General features: G+C 48.3%; 2 protein-coding genes across 2 annotated transcripts in view; one reads left to right on the top strand and one right to left on the bottom strand.

Annotated features, from left to right (window-relative positions):
* The window catches only part of LOC126573471 (out at first protein), a 51895-nt gene that overhangs the window by 17040 nt on the left and 17355 nt on the right, over window positions 1–17500 (top strand). Inside the window, exon 2 of the mRNA XM_050233620.1 lies at window positions 9785–9898. Within this exon, the coding sequence (XP_050089577.1) occupies window positions 9785–9898 (114 nt within the window). The remainder of the gene's footprint in view (window positions 1–9784; window positions 9899–17500) is intronic.
* LOC126573461 (endochitinase-like) lies at window positions 3454–4867 on the bottom strand. Its single transcript, XM_050233609.1, has 3 exons — window positions 4836–4867; window positions 4149–4758; window positions 3454–4084 (listed from the first exon to the last, which is right to left on the bottom strand). Exons 1-3 carry the CDS (start codon window positions 4846–4848, stop codon window positions 3454–3456), a joined length of 1254 nt encoding a protein of 417 aa, XP_050089566.1. The 5' UTR covers window positions 4849–4867.

The following is a 17500-nucleotide window of genomic DNA, read 5'->3' as shown; positions in this document are numbered from 1 at the left end:
TATGGTGTTTATTGATTTTATAATGTCATTAAAGCAAGATACAATGTTTGTAGAACAATATTTTGCGTGCCATACTCTACTTTCTTTTTTTTAATTTTCATTCGATTTCAAAATGCTGATCTGAGTGTTCTTTAAGAAGTGTTTAAAGAGACTTATCACAAAGTTTTCTTATTGATGTCAAAACACAACTCAACCATTGGCCGAAATCAATAAGAAATACAGAAATTGTTTTGGACAGTGATATTCTTTCCTCGATAACATCCACTCAAACTGCTCTACACTATTTGTTATCACCATTGGATTTCTCTGTTGAATGTAACACATTAAAACGTGTTCGCCTCCTGGCTCGTTACAATTGAAAGTCTCTCGTCAATCAAACACATTTTAGTGGCTTTGCGTATTTTTATGTTCGTGATATACACTTTTATATTCATTTGAAATGTATCTTTCCATCGTCAGTAATTGTGGCGAGAACGAGGAAAAGCTACGGATAAAACAGATCTCCTCCCCCCCATCTTTAATGGCCAAGGTGGTCTTATTTATGTAGCCGATGTTAGTGTCGCTCCTCTAATTTGTGTCCAATCCCTAGTGATGGCTCCTTTCCGTGTGCGCCCTCTATCAATCTCACCAAGCCACACCGAGCACCGGCCCCGTCGTGAACGTCGAGAAGCGCACCGTTCATCATGTAATCGAAGACGTGCCCATGTTGTGGCGTCGGTGACCGTTAACGTTATCTACGCTCCGGCATCTCGCCTTCCTCGGTGGTGCGCTGTTAACGTTTTTATGCCCGGAACACTAAAAACCTTGAACAAAACAACGTCGTAGCCCTCCTACCACACGTAGATGAATTGGGAATTGGCTTGATGGATGTTTCCAGCCGCTTGGCAGCCGCTCAAAGCACCCAAATCGTGGGATTTGAAGACTGCCTACAACTTCTTTGTGGACAAGGCGTCGTTTCTTCGCCGAGATTAACTGCTCCTGAGCATTTGTGTTCCCTATCCCATTTGTGGTCGTTTCATTGCCATTGAGTTTGAAACTTTCTTTTCCTTCTTGGTCTGTTGGTCACCATTTAAGGCTGTTGCTCCGGGCCGGCCGGCGTAGGCGCATGAATCATACTCGGCCGAAGGCGCGGGGCAACGGAAACTTTTCCAATCCAAAGAAATACGACCACCAGTGGGAATGAAGAATGTTACTTTTCATCCGAAAGACCGCGGTGACAAACACCGTACCGCATCGGTTGGTTGAAGTTTGGCAGAACGTATTAATCGACCGTGCCTCGGGGGTCTCTCTCTCTCCCTCGGTGTAGGTGACCTCTGTCTGGCTCCTGAGTCTCCTCGATGACTGTGACGGTGAGTGAGAGACTTCCTTCCATCCATGTGACTTTGGACTGTTAAACTTTGTTTCTGCTCAAGCCAGCCGGATTAAGGATTACGGATCGTTAGGATTCATTCGGAGAATCTTTTTCCCGCGCGAAACTTTTGCCTCTTCCTCATTAGTGAACACTCGTGGCTGCCTCGGTGCGCACACATTTTCAAGGCACACCCTAATGTGAGGGAGAAAGTTTGCGTTATTCAAAATAAATGAAGCAAAATACAATAACCCCGAGTGAGCGTGAGCTTCAAGCAGGCGGGGTTGAGAAACGGAAAAGGCACTGACATGCATGAATGTTTAAAGAGCTCCGCTGCTCTACTCGAGGCTGAATTAGATATTTGCGAAAGGTGCTCTGGCTCTGACACTGAGGCTGAGGTAAGCGAAAAGCCAAGGAAATTGGTTCGCAACATGCGAACGTGACAGACATGCTGCTGCTTCTGGAGCTGGTGCTACTCGCATGGTTAGGTTTCGGTTTTCCGTGCAATCTCCGCAGCGCCAGCTTGCGAACCATTCGGCGATGAGCGCGGATGAGACGCGCAGCTCACGCGGGAAATAAATCTTTCCCCGCCGTGGACGCGCGCCAGCGTCGGATTTGTCGGACCGAAACCTCCCCCCTGGAGTGTGTATGTTTCGTGTTTTCATGCGGATTTTGTGCAGAGCCAAGCAGCCAAGGTTGGAATGAATGGAGACGCACTTCCGAGCAACTCGAGCAACTGTCATGTCGAGTGTGTCTTTAAAGGTAGCCCGGACTGGGTGTGCTGTGCAGTGTGTTCCAGGTATCCTGGGTTGGGACACCACGCACTGGCACTGGTTGGCTGATGTTGCATATTTTATGTGCGCCTCGGACGTCAGGTATGCTGCACACGTTTCCAGTACAGTTTGAAGCACCTTGTTTGTCTCGGTAGCCGCGAACAGGATGTTACTCTAATTTTCGGCGGTCATTGCCACATATCAAGGCAGGTGTGCGATGCTGCTACTGCTTACACCAACCGACAGAATGAATAAGCTTCCGTTGCGGTACATCTCAACCTCAGTTGTGGTGATGCTTTACTTTGTTGCTTCCTCTTTAAAGTCCTTACATTCAAGTGCTCTCGTTGGAATGCATCGCTTCACGTCGAACTGGTGGGGGCTTCTTTATGTGGCATCGCTAACATGCGCAGGAACACGCACGGAGATGTAATCAGATCTTCGCGCGGCGAACAGTTCTGGCGAATCTCAAGAACGGCTTATCAGGCTAAAAATATCGCGAACCGAACCGAGCTACGCCAGCACCAAGCGACCCTTACCTTATGCTTTTTGCTTCCGGATAAAGCAGAGACAGAGACCGAAAAGAAGAAAAAAACGAAGGGAACAAAAACATGCTACGTACGATTTGTGACTTTAAACTAAACCACCTCCTCGGTACGGATAAGGCTTGGACTGTTTTGGGCGCTTGCTGGAGCAACCTGCTGGAGCGTGTGCGTGCGTGCGAGCGAGCGTGTATGGTGTGCACATGGTTCGCTCGTCATGGTCGTGATTGTTAACGCTGCATAATGTTGAAGTAGCGCACAGAGGCAGCGAGAGAGCGAGGGCGCGTTCTGGGCGTGGTGCTGCGATGATAAAGTGTAAACGAAGTGTTGAATGGTCGCTTCACATCTGTTGTTGTTTTGCGTTGGATTATATCGTAGGAAGGAACGTGCTTGTAACGATGAGTTGAGCTAGTGTGTTGGACTTGGAGTGTAGTGTTGCAATTACCGACACGACACACGTCGTGAATAATGCTAGTTACTCGAATGTGTACAAGGATGAGCATTCTGCGGGAGGACCTTTTTATTTTATCTTTTTTATGTTGCTGTACAAATGTTTGGCTACTGCAAATGTGGAAGAATGTTTGGAAGCAAAAACGTCATAAAATTTCATGTTTTCCACAAATTTTACCCAAAAATTGGAAAAAAAACAATCGAAAAGTCGGATCGGATGTGATCTGTCGTATAAATGTCGGCGATAGAAAGCACATTTTTCTTATGCTAATCAAGAATTAACATACCTTGCATGAAAAAATGAGTGCTAAATGCCTATCTAAACGCACAACGCGCCTAGTTTTCACTTGACATGACGACGAGCACGCACAATTGGATACCCAACGTCACCATCTGAAGGCAGTGGAGTTCTCGTCGGTTTGTACGCTTGGAAAAGCTTCTTCATCAGCGGATAAGTGGCGCCACATTTTCCTCGGTAATCATCCAAGTCCAACGAAAAGGCGTACAGTCCTGCCAGCCGTTCGGACACCACAAAAGCGACCTTTGCATCCAACGAGCTGCCGTTCTCGTATCCAACCCACTGATCGCCAAGATACGCGTACGGACACATACCCTTCGGGTCCCACTCGATCGTCCAATTTGCTTGTTTCTGTTCCTGGCAAATTTCAAAGTAACCCCTGTATCCGGATTCACGCGTGTAAGGTCCCGAACTCCCGGGACCACTTGATCGAGCAGCCAGACCGTGAGAACCACGATCGGACAGAGTGTACGTTCTGCCAAATAGTGGCACTCCCAAGACGATCTTGCTTGCCGAACAACCGTTGTTCATCCAATGCCGTACACCTCCTTTCACGGTGAAATCTTTCAATTTGTCTTTGTCGTGTGGTCGATTGTCCAGCGCGCTGTGTACATCGGTGAAACCGCTCCACGAACCACGAAGATCGTATCCAACAACATGCACAAAATCAGCTGCCCTGTGAAGCGAATAGTGGTCATTAGTTTCTCTCTCAATGGTTACAACTTACGATCGACACTTACTGACACAGGCGCCGCTGGTGGTAGCCCTGGGCGATTAGGGACGGATCCAGTGTAACCTGTATGGCCACTTCCCACGATCCATGGCCAGCCTTCTGGAACGTACGCTTCATCTCATCGACAAGCAGATAGAAATTGTCCTTATCACTTGCAGTGCCTCCACGCTCGGGGTTCCCTGGCCACAACCAAACAATCTCAATGCCATCGAAGCTGTACCGCTTGAGGAATTGTATTACGCTGGTGATAAAGGTTTCTCTCGCATCCAACGATGACACCATGCTGTGGAACGCATGGCCTCCGTGCGCCCACCCTCCAACGGCCACAGATAGTTTGAGGTCGGGGTTCGATTCCTTCAACTCGCTAAACTTCTTAAACCCTTCCTGCGTTATGTCAAAGTTTGGGTTCGTTGGTTTGATCTCAAAGGTTTGCGAATCGACGGCCACAAAATTGTAGGTCACATGCGTGCAAAGGTCCACCGGAATGTCACGAATTTGGAGGGAATACTCTCCCGGCCGGTCCGGTGACCAGTTTGTGAAGTAACAACCCAAACGCCTCTCAGGCGCTAGAGAGAGGCAAAGTGGTGCTAGAAGGAACACCACCAGGAAGAGACGATCTGGGGATTCCGGAAAAGGGGATCGTGTGTAATTCAATCTTTTACTTAAAACACTCACACTTCTTTTATATATTTACCCGCACTAAACATCTTAGAAAAGGTTTCTTCTTCGAACACACCACTGAACTAGTAGCTGACTGGAACTAAACTAAAGACAGTTGCTTCATCATCAATGATCGGTTACACGGTGTTGCTGTTATCAAGATCAAGATCAAGATAGAAGTTCTCAATGTAAATCTGATCCGATGCTATTTAGGTAGCTAATCTCACACGTGCTTTTTGTTTTGAATCGAGCAATTTTTGTTTCCCATTCGACGGTGTATGAAGTACTCGTCAGCACCGCGGACTAGCAATCTATGTCGTATTATTGTTAGATTAAACTACGTAACAGTTATAACAGATGAGGATCACGCCATCAGTTTGGAGGAGGAAAGCGGAAATAACTGTTATGAAAATTATGCAATATTTTAAATGGCGTTTCACAAAGGGATACATTGCATAATGTATTTTCTTTTAAAACTTTTAAAATATACTTTTAAAAGGCACATAGAGATGCCACCGCAAATATAATTGTTATTTATCATCAGAATAGCATGCGACTTCTGAAGATTCCTTTCGAAAAAGTTCTTAAATTGCTATTATTAAGATTGCTTCAGCTCCTGTTTTATACTATTAAATGGTTTATATTGTAGCCTTTCTACGAAAACTATTTACTTTAGTGCCTTAAACTTGGAATCCATTAAACGATTTCAAGATAATGCTTGTCACTCCGTTAGTTTCGAGTTCGCAGCACAACCTAAGCCCTTCCAACGCGTCAAATGATTGGAATGTCGAGCATTAAAATCGGCAGCCACATTATGCAAAACTAATTGTTCGTTCAAACGATCAAATTCCATCGCTCACATATGTAAATTCGAATCAAAATTGTAAAAATCCAAAGCATCAGCTCTCTGACATCCAAGAGAGTGAAGGGAGGGAAGCTTTGGCTTTGGTAGACAAGTGAGCCATTAGGCGTCGGGTACGACAGCTCCGTCGTCCTTGTGGGTGTTTCCCAGCTTGCCTAATCACCAGAGCACAGACGTAGCCGCCTCTTCGCTCACTCACTTGCGCACACTACCCTGTGCTCCCTGGGGGGCCAAAGACAAACCATGTGTTTTTGGGGCAAGCGTCGATAAATTTGCCGACGTCCTATCTACCGAGCCCAATCTACTCGTCGCTCCATGGAATGCCGGTCCCGAGCGAGGGAGAGCGAGAGCCCACACTCAAGTATGCAGGTCGTTCAGACGGTGGTACCTGAGAGTGCTAACGACGTTATCGACTGGTCCCCGTTCTGACCGTCCCCCGTTTCGATACCGGTCACAACGGCCGTCTCGTGATTTGCACGGATAACGCTTGAAACCCGATAATGGCTTGAATATGTATTTTGTGGCAAATGCGACACCCGACCCTCTCTTTCACTGTCTCTGTCTCGCTCGATCAAGGCAAAAAAAGGACCAAAAAAAGAAAGAAAAGTCTCCTGACCCAGCCACGTCTGCCATTGCTCATGTGGCGTGTGGAATCGTACGGAGCGATTCGGTTCGTTGAATATGCAACCGAGCACACTCTGGAGCTGCTGGCCCCAAAGTCAGAACGTCGGACTCCGATTCCGATTCCGACTCCAACTCCGCTCTCTCCACAAACGGGAACGTTCCATTTCCATTCTTTTGCTTCTTTTTTACTGTCATCTTTTCACACCAACACGTCAGCTTATCCGGGATCCGACGGGATGGAGAAGGCTTTTTGTCCTGGCCTAGAGGCCGCTTGGTGCCCGGAAAAAGCCGTCTAGTCTCTCTCTAGAGACGGGCTTCAATCGAAGGTAGATTGAGAAGAGATTAGCATTGGCATCGGCTAGGTGTTGGCTTGGTGAGTGTAATGGAACCTGACGCCGGTTCACATTCTTGGTGGCAGGGAGCGCGCTAGATAGATCAACATATGGAGGCCTCAGAAATCAATCAGCAATCGCTCCTCCGTGCAATGACAGCCAGGATCGATACGGGATCGAATGGAAATATCATTAGCTGGGTGTTTGTCAAAAAATGCTCGTCCGTTGCTGCGATTGACACGAGCATCTAGCGATTTGAAAGCAGCATTTACTAAGCACTCAAGCAGCGAGCGTAGATTCTTAAATTACGCGGCTGCCAGTTGCTGAGCTCACACTTTGATCTCAGCTCAGCAACATTAATGTTCCAGCAACTCAATTATGACATCAAAAGAATCATTTTAAGCCCTTCGCGGCAGCGTCAGCAGGCTCTCCGGTGCTACGAAATGGTTGCACTCGCTTGATAATATTAAAAATTCATTCAACCCCGGGCCACCTCGGCTACACCAAATGCATCATAATGGACTCTCTCGTTCTTGAGTCGAACGAGCTGGAGCCTTATTCCAGCTCATTACACGGGCTCATTGCTCGTTCGCCAAACTCCTTGCACCAGCTTCGAGCCCCTCTTGGGTGTCGTGTCGCGTGACTGGCGTTGTTAGTAGCAAGGTACGTGCACCGGACACCCGAGTCCGGTCGATTGGTTGCTGTTTCGCTGACGTTCGCAAGCTGGCAAGCTGGCAACCAGTTGAATGTCTGGCTCGCGCCACCACTGCACGGAATGCCAAACAACTTTTACGAAAGCATTCGGTTGCAAGCACCAGAAAGTGAAGTGCTGAGGTCACGAGAATAAACATTTACCGAGAGGCGCTGGGAACCAAGGACCACAATTTTCACACCCTGCTATCGTTTGCTAAGAAGCGGCTACTGTGATCCGGCTGCCGTGTGTCACTTCTTAGTGCGCGCGACCGTTAGTGCACCGTGCACGGCATTTTGCTCCGTGGCCATCGTCGTAAATCGAAGTTGGCGTCTGCTAGCGGAGTCTCGCATGTCATCCACCGACCAACCAACCGATTCCGGGGTCCAGAGTCCGGTGTTGCTGTTCAGTTTGGTTCGGTACTTCCGGAGAGCAGCAGCAGCAGCAGCACGGTCGGTTTGGGTTGGATTTTCCGATTTTCCTCCTTCCTTCATCCGAACCGAAACCGAAAGCGAACGAACCGGAAGCGACGGCATGAGTAGCATAAATATTTTCAATAAACTTAAAAGCGGACAAGAGTGAAAAGTCAACTGGTCCGTCCGGACCGTCCGGACCGGCAAGTCTCGGAAGTCAGTGGACCGTGGACCGTGGGTTCGTTCAGTCGGAAGCGTGAGAGTGTCATCTCCCGGGCGCACAGCGTCCCTTTCATTCGACTCGTTCTCGTCCGCCGGAAATGACAATTCACTCACTTCGTCCTCGTCCTCGTACCCTTCGGAAAAGGGGCCAACCCCAATCCCAGCGGAATCCCTGCTTCACTAAAAGCTCCCTTTTTCCCCTCGTTTCCCCTTGCCCCGGGGGCAGATGGAGCTAATGATGGTCGTCGTCGGGCACGAATTCGATGTAGTTGCCGTCTCGAGCCAAGTCATCAAAAATGTGCTCTGCTCTGCCCTACAAACCGACCGACTGAGCGACGATCCATTCTGTCGGCCATCAGACGGCCCGAAATCCTTCCTCATCGGCATCGGGGACCGGTTTTGCCGCCTTTTTTGCGCACACTCTCCCAGACAAAGCGTCACGTCAGCCGGTCCAAAAAATGGAGATGGAAGTGATGTTGCTTCTGTTGCTGATGCTGCTGCGGTGATCTCAGGTGTCCAATAAATTTCTGCTCGACCGACCGAAAGGGTTTGATGCGTGTCCGTCCGTCCGTCCGTCCGTTCGTTCGTCCGGCCGACGGTCACGTCTCATGTGGATAATTCCGGTGGCTGGAATACGGTGTCTGTGTCTGTGTCTGGTCTGGAAGTGCTGGAAACCCGTAGACCCTTCCATTCCATTTGACCGGAAGACCGGAGATGCTGCTTCTGGTTCGCAGAAGGTTTTGGGTTGGTGATCGTTCGTTCGCTACACCCACCCGCTCGCCCTTCTACCGATGAATAAATCATCTGCGAAACAACAAAAAAGTCCAATTTTTCATCCACCAACCAGCGATCCGGCGCCAGTGGATCCCGTGTTCCGGTCATTCCGGGCAATGGGTTTGCGATTTTCGATGCAAAACTGCGTCCTTCATTGCGTCCTTGTGGTGCTGACGGTTGGAATTTCATTCGTGAAAAATAGATTTTTCCAAGTAAATTAATTCATCACGGGCATGTTACACGATCTACGATGTGAATCACAGGACACAGGAGGTAAATTTGAAATCTCATCCCCATCAACCAACCGTGGTTTGATTTATTATTTTATCAAACAGATCGACAACAAGACCTTGCTATTGTTTCACTCTTTGCTGAGATTCACAGTTCGTCGTCTTCCGAAGGCGAGAAGGGAAACTAAATTCCAATTCCAAGATGCCGTAAGCGATTCAAGTGTTTAATGTGTACCGTTGTGCACGCCGCAACACAACACTATCAACAAACAGCCTCCTCACGCCCTTGGGCAAACTGTTTTCTCGCGAATCGCTCCCGGAAAACTCTTGGAATTAGTGAAATCATTCAGCAAAAGGCTTCAGGGAGGCCCTTTGTGCGGGGTTTAAAATCTTTTAATTTATTTCGCTAATTGAATAAACCGAGATTCATGGAATAGACTTTCACCGTCGGCTGGCAGTGTGTCAATCGTTGAACGGGTTTTGCGGACTGTTTCTGGCACCGGAAAAGTCTTGGAATGCGAACTCGCTCGGAAATCACCCCAAGGAACACGGAGGGTAGGCCTGTGTCTGTGAAGTTTTGCGACTGTTTAATGAAAAGATAATGAGATAGAAAATTGTAATCCGCTACCACGGCGACAAGCCGCTTAGCTGCGGAACGATTTATAATACCTGGTGCCCCACCATGGAGCAGAGGATTGGGGAGGGAAAACGGTAAAGCATTACTTTTCAAGTAAACTGTTTCTAGGGTTTTCAATAAATCACTTCGGCCTATCATTTTGCTTGAAGCCCTAAAGCGTCCTCTAACACAGCGTTATCTATCTTTCTATCTTGGCAGGGAGGAGAAATCGTGCAGGAGACAATAACATCCAGCGTCGGTGATGACACGTGTACGCTGGAGTTCCAGAGGAGCGATGGTACGCTCGTCACGAAACTGATCGACTTCAAAAGTGTAAGTAAACGATTTGAGCGTTCCAGTTCCGTTACTGGCACTGACAACTATGTATTATAATGTAAGCATTTTCTTGGAATTAACCTCGAGAAGGTACACTCTGGTTGTACAAGAGGAGTGTTGCAATGTATGCGTCGAATAGTTATTACATTTTCCATCCAAGCTTCGTTGGGCATTACATTTTTCGCAGGAAATGCAATATACCAGCATCCCAGGTGGTGGTGATGCTGAATGTGATATAAGTTTCTCGGAAAACCATGCCCATGACGTATTGATGGATGCATCCGCATCGGGTCCATTCGACTTGTCAACCGCTTTTTGCATCATCATACACATGCATTGATGGATCCGATGCGGATGTGCCTCGTGTTTGTTGACATCACCGGATGGTTGGTAGTGGCAACCATCGGCCACAATGTTGTGACTGAGGTTCGGACTAACTGACGCTGACTCGTGACTCGAGATCAAACACTCGAGCGCGTACGCCGAGCCGATGGCATGTATTTTCCATGCGTTCGATTTTCATTTTTCCTGCGCCTTTCATTATTTAGTTGTGTGATTGCATGATGGTGACGAACGATGGTTCATCAGCAACCGATCAATACATCCGCAATCCATTGGTTGGTAGTCCATTTCCATTGGATTGTCACAACCAAAGCACCTCACGGTGTGCGTGAGGCAATGTTGCGTACGGAACGTGACGATATCCGATCGCATCCAACGTGCACTAGAAACTGATTGAACTCACCGATGGGACCTGATTCCCACCGCGTACCATTGCAACTGCCGTGGCTGTTGAAGGATTGACATGTTAATGGCGCAAGTTTGTTCGCATTGCATGGATGAGGGACGAGGAAAAAAAGTCACTAACAGCCCACGTACACGTTACGCTGGATTGATTTTTCCCCTTCTCCACCAATCTCTTTGTGACAAGTGTTCCACCGGGCGGTAAATGTGATTGGCACAATAGAGTATCGAAAACCGGAGATTCGCTATAAGTGGGCCACATAAGTGAGCGTAGCGACGGGATGAGATTTTATAATTGACGCGAAGGCCAAATCTCTTGCCAATAACACCAATACTGTGCCTGTTCCGTGTGATTGAATACGAACGGGAGTGAGTGATAGGCACTCGCAAATGGAATTATAGATATCAGCAAATGACCGGCCGGATTACCATCGGATTGGATGGTTCCAGTCCGTGGCATGGTCCCGTTTTCGGAACTAGGTCACCTGTTGCACGCTTCCGGTAGCTCTTCGACCCTTTGTTCCCTTGCGACCTTTGGAGCGAAAATGGGAATCACTAATCAGAGATTCAGAGAGGGATAATAGCTCAATCTCGATGATTCTTTTTCTCCCTTTATTCCAATCTTCCGGATGGAGTTTTTCCTAAATTGCTTTTCAATTGGAATCCTTGTTCCGAATGCTCCAAATAATTATTCTCTCCATCCATCATGCCATCATTGTTGTCACCGGTGCTATCTCTACTCGGATACTCTCTGGTTCAAGCACTTTCCACATCGCTGTACAAAAGGAATCCCTCATTTCAATTCATCGCAACGACAGCAGCGGCAGGAAAAACATGCGCAACATCAAAGCATTTGCCATTCTTCCGGTGCTTCCGGGGCCGACACGGAAAAAAGAAACACGGAACTAGCTGTCTAACAAAACTTCAAAGTTCAATCTGGAATCTGGTTCTCCGGAACCAGCGTCAGTGGGAAAAGAGAGTGAGAAAAAAAACGGCCCCAAAAGAAAACGAGAACTCAGGTGCCGGTGTGCCCAGGTGAACAGATTTCTGCGGAAGGATTTAGGAAGGGGGCTCACCGGTGGTCCACCTTTCGGCCGACTGGCGGTGGCAGTCCGGAAACGATCAATCTTTCTGTTTGATGTAGTGTCCCGGCGCCCGAAGCCAGGGAGAAAAAAAACTTCGGTTGCCACTGTCGGTTCTCCACTGACGCTCTTTGGGGCTCTTTGGACTCTCTTTGGATTGTCGTTGCTACAACGGGTGTTTGATGGAACAAATCGAGAACAACTGATGCCACTATTTGCTTTTTTCTCGCTTCGATCTCCTTCGTCTGCGCTACATGGTATGCCGTTTGCCAAGACGAAGAAAAGAAGCTTCTAACCGACGAAGGGGGGGTTGTGCAACGAGCAACTATTATTCGCAAGTGCTTTCTAATGCATGGGACTAGCTTCTCCGGATATCGCTCCGTAGTCCGTAGTCCGTTGCAGGTCTCAAACAGGCGCAAGGGGCGCGTGTTCACCATTTCTCAGCAGCGTCCGCATCGATCGTTGTGCAAACGTTTGCAGGACTCCCGGGGGTACTCCTAGACCTAGGCCACGCTCCGCTATTTGCCGATAATCGTTTGATATTATCTCGGATCGAGTAGGTCGATGGCGGCCTGGCATTTACCTGTTGCATACCGTTCGTTCACCGTATTGGATCGGATGTTGCCCGGGAATGACGCAGCCTTCTCCGATTGATGAACTTCCTGCTCGTAAAATACGGACGGCCAAAAAGCTCCGGCTTGTTCGCGTTGATGGGCTCGATGGGTTGATTAGCGGAGTCGCTTTTTGGTATCGTCTGCCTGCGCTGTGTATGCCAGGAGTACACCGACCGACCGATAACAGCCTGCCGTGCGATGCTCGATCAAGTTAATGGCGTCTGGTTTTTGCGTCTAATGAAGAAGACTTCAGGGATTGACTGTTTCACGTACGGCCGTTGCATGTTGCTGCTCACTAAGCGGCCTTTTCGACGTTTAGTATCGTTCGTAGGTTGCTTGAATGTCATCATCAAGTGTTGATTAGAATTTGCTATCGGGCTACAGAGATGCGTGCCACTGAGAGATCTTGAATGAGGTTGTTCTTGATGTTGCAAGAATGTTGCTATGAATGGTGTACAGTACGTTAAAACCATTTGAATCTTCGGTTTAATCTCACTTTAACTCATGGAAAATTAAAGGCCAAGAGAAGCACTTTTTCGAACATCTATTAATCTATTGCCCTGAAATGAGCTGCATTACGAGCTGCGCCTTACTGACGCTAGCCGCGTGACGCAACAGCATTCCTGGCCTGGACCTGGCTGCTTCAGCAGGAATTCATTTTCCTCACTTTCGCTCAACCGAAATGACCCAGCGAATGGAATGTGGCACCAGCAGCAACGCGTAAAAGCATTCCTTTCACGCTTCAAAACACCATTCATCACTCCGTGCTGCCTCCCCACCTACACACCCTGCCACCTGCCAAGCATTTGACCGCATGAAGCATGTCGTCATTCCGGCAAGAAAGGAAGTCACCGTGGCGCCCATCTTCGTCTTTGTCGTGGGCTGTTGTCTTGTGGGGTGACAAATTTGCGTCTTGATCATCGTTGCTGCTAGTCCCGCGGTCCGGGATAATGAAGATAAAAGACGCTAGATAGAACTCGTATTTTGGCGCCTCTTTTTCACCATTAACGGTGAAGGCACAAAGATCGAGTTTCAGTCACTGCCACGAAAGAAAGTACCACCCACCAGGAGAGAGGGAGAGAGAGAGAGAGGTAGCGTGAAAGGAGAGTAAGAAAGTTTTAATGAATTTTTACACCGCAGCACCGTGCCATGGCCGTGATTGGAATGCCTGGTGACGCAGCCCACCTGCGTGGTTGCTCGGTTGCTCGATGGGGTCATATTGCTTTATTTTTCTGTCTGAGAAGTTTTTCGTGGCAAGACGCCAGAACATTCAAGAGAGGTGGTGAAGGTGATGTTGATGATTCTCTTTTTTCGAAGCCTAGAAGCCAGCTCCACCGGTATACGCGCTGCGTCATTGGCCGTGGTCCGTGCCAGTGAACTGGATTTACTAATTCCGGCAAATAAAGATGCTTTCTAATCCAGGGACAGACCTCGCAGGGGACCCGTACAAGATGCTTTCGGTGAAGAAGATATTCTTGTCCGAACCAAGGATGTCTCATCGTGCTTCCTGGCCTTTTCTTTACGTACTACTCGCGCGCATGGGATGATGATGTCGCATCGCAGTGGAAGTGGAATGTTGTTGCTGCTGATGGAATGTTTCATTACATGTTTTGCCAATTCCGGAGCGATGGTCCGTTGGTGGTGCATGCATCGCTGCTCGCGATCTCGTTCTCTTCCTCGTTAATGTACCGGTCGCACCGTTGTGACGTGCATTCCGGTGCCGGTGCTATTTCGTCGAACAGTTTATTGAAAATGCCTCAGAAGTGACAGCATATTGTTCTATTTTGGAGCGAAAAATGATGTAGCATTTTTTAGATTCCATCAAATGCGTGTCAGCACTAATGGAGATACATATTCTCAACATTCATCCAGCTCAAAATGCTTCCTTTTTTATGAATTCACTGCTACAATGTTGAGTGATGTAGTTCCAAAAAAAAAAAAAAAAAAGACCTGCCCATGACGTAAGGTGTAACACAAAACCTTGTCCCCTCCAGCCCAGGCTCATAATGAATGGTAACCTGTATCTACGTCATACTAATCTCCGCTCCGTACAGTCGCATTTGGATTTATTTTCGTTTCGTTTTGGGCCCCCTCACGCGCCCTGCACCTGTAACGTCGTGTGGCGCGCGTGCAGCAAAAACACAAATCCGGCTGTAGCTCGAACAGAAGCTTTCCACAAAGCCCTGCTGTCCACGCGAGCGCGTAAGCGTGCTATTAAAGGGAACACATCGCGTGGGATGGCAACGGGACGGAAAAGATTTTCCGCCCGAAGGAAATGGAAAAGAATATCTTTCCGCTCTGGGTGTGTCTGTGTTGAGGGCAAAGGGCAATGCGTGAATGGAAAGCGCCACCAGACCGGACTACCTGACACGAAATCGGTCGGTCTGGGTCGGAAGGGCCCTGGCAGTGATGGTGGATTACGGTTGCCTTATGTTTCTGATTCCATCTTCTTCACCTCCCCCGCCCACCTTAGCTCAGGTAGTCGTCGGATCGGTGTAAAGATGATTGGTTTGTCGAGGATGGAGAAACTAAAAAGGACGAACCAACGAAAGCAACGGTGGCCAATCCTGTACGGTGCCGGTTTTATGTTTGGTTTTTCCACTGGAGAGTGCCGTGAAACGAGGATCGTCTCCATGTGAGCTCCATTTCAATTTCACTCTGCTACCTCTACGTCCAGCGTGGAAGCGAAGAGGATGGTGAAATGGGAACTGGAATGGGACGCCTATTAGTGCCCGGTAATGGTTCAGTTCGTTTCACAAGAAAATGATTTCGAACCATTCCGGTGGTGATACCATTTGTGCTAGAGACCTTCGTTGCACGCTTAATCGTTTCTCGCTGCAGCTCGTTAGACACACACTAGTGTGAGCTGCGTAGAAGAAGACTGAAGGCGTTCGACAGACCTCATTAACCGAAAATAAGTCGAAAAGCTGCCTCGCCAACGACCGAAACAACCCACGAGTTCGAGGAAACGAAGAGAGCACAACCCCTGGAGTGTGGGGAAAACATTTTCAAGGGATTACCACGGCTCAAAACCACTTGAAAAGAGCAGCCGCAGCAGCAGCATCAGCACTTCGATCTTCGAAAAGGTCCAAAGGTCCACAGGCTGGTCAGCATCGGTGTTCAGGTTGTTGAGGTTATGGCCCATCAAGGCTGCTGAGCTGAGAGGTGGTGGAATGGCAATGTGTGAGTAATGCGGTGGCCGGATGAGTGAATTGAGTGGAGAGACCGAACCGAGCGGCCAGGAGAAACCATCCGCAAATGTTGTCGGATTAATCAGGATTCTGCGTGCTTTCAGTCGTCTACCAACAGCTCTCTTCGGGGCAACCTTTTTCCCAAATCCCAACATTATGAAAGGTTTTTAAGGCGGTGCTTCTGCCATCTCGGTGCTCCATGTTTCGGGGCACGGATCGCTGAGCATTTCCTCTGCTTCTTTTTATGCTACTTAACACCGGGATTATGTACCGGTCAATGGGGAATCTCATCGAGGGTGTGTTCGGCGGGATGCAAACATCCTTCACAAACATGAACTTCCTCTGAAGTGGAACAGATTCTCGAATCATATTTTACACTTTCCAGGTGGACGGGTACATAAACTCGATAGGAATCATAAAAAATCCCCCCCCCCCCCTGCCCCGTAATCCTTCACCCAACATCGCTGTGCATTCGAGATAAGGAACACATCCTCGAAGTGTTTCGCTCGATAAGCCTCCGTGAGGTCAACCGAGCTGTGCGCGTACGAGTAATGCACAAGTTTAGCGGGAAATCTGTAAAGTTTACCGACAAGTTAGTTTGCTCTGCAAACGATCGAAGAAGCTCTAGAGGTGTGCTCCTGCGCGGGTCCTTCCTCACCTTTCGTCGCCCCATGTCGACACCAAGCACGGAGCTCGAAGATCTCGATTAACTTGGATTATTTGCCGGTCCCGGTGAGATAACGCAATTTTCCGCCTATCCAATTTCGGAGTACTTCATCGTCAACCACCGAGGCAAGGCAGGTTGCAACCCTGCAACCCACCGAACCGGTGCTGCGGTTACCGTCGACTGTAATTTGGTGTTTTGCCGACGCCAAAATGTCAAGTGGACGACAACGGTGCACTGAAGGTGTGGTGCAGTAGTGTAGTGGCTGTGGCTTGAACCCCAAACCCGTTGTTGCCACGGATACGCGAAAAGTTTTCCCAACACCAACCTATCCGACCAACCAACGGACCAACCGACCGACCGACCGGTCCGGAGACCGGTATGAGCTGGCATTTTTGCCACCTTTGCGACGAGTGAACGAAGGCGAAGGAGTGCTGTGGTGCGCTGTGGTTTGGAGCTCGGTGTCGAGCTTCGCGGTCGGGTTGCAACGGGGAAATTAATTATGCAGAACACTATTAAACTATTATTAAGCGAAGTGAAAATTATTTTCGCCTCCGGACAATCCCAGCATTCATAGTTTTCGCATTCTTCTGTGTATTGGAGTTTTTTTTTTTTAATTTTTCAAGACCAACTTACCGTGTTCAGGTGCAGCACTGCAGCTCAGTTGGCTTCCCTCTGTAGCTCTTCAACTGTTTTAATACTTGTTGAATGGAGCGATTTAGCTTTAAAATAATTATTTGCAACAAGCAGAACGTAGTTCTATTTAAATGTTCTGCAATTAAAATACTAGCTTTCCTCTCTAAAGTTGCCCTCAATGCTGTTCATTTGAAATGGCTCCTAGAATGGTAATAAAATTGAACAATTAAATCCCTTCACCGATCTCTCACCCTTGCCATCCTCGTCCTAGAACCCTTCCTAGCTCACCCGGCCTGAGTTTCTCACCACCTCAGCCCAGCAAACTTCTGCTGTAAAGTAAATATTAGGTTAGGCTTGGGCTTGCGCTAGAAACCCTGTTTGCGTCGATACCGGGATGGATATGTATTTATACACATTTACTCAACGACGGGGTTTTGATTGCTTCGAGGGATCGAGCCCCTTCAAAGCGATATCTTACGGCTAACCGCACCGGCAACCGGAAGAAACCCCCGGCACACGATGCGGCCCTTGATGGGAGGCAAAATTTGAATAAGCACCTGCTAATAGGGTTATCATCTGGATCTTCCTTCGCCATCGCCGTTGGTTTCGGTGTGCCGCGTGGTAATAGAGTGGTTTCAGTGATCCGATCTTCCGATGAGAGGCCATGG

This window comes from Anopheles aquasalis, chromosome 2 (genome assembly GCF_943734665.1).
Source record: "Anopheles aquasalis chromosome 2, idAnoAquaMG_Q_19, whole genome shotgun sequence".
NCBI lineage: Eukaryota > Metazoa > Arthropoda > Insecta > Diptera > Culicidae > Anopheles > Anopheles aquasalis.
This window is presented reverse-complemented; position numbering and strand designations above follow the sequence as displayed.

Coding starts and splice junctions, on each gene's coding strand:
- LOC126573461 (XM_050233609.1), bottom strand. Junction 4,085..4,148: donor CACCAGCGGCGCCTGTGTCA/GTAAGTGTCGAT, acceptor TTCGCTTCACAG/GGCAGCTGATTTTGTGCATG.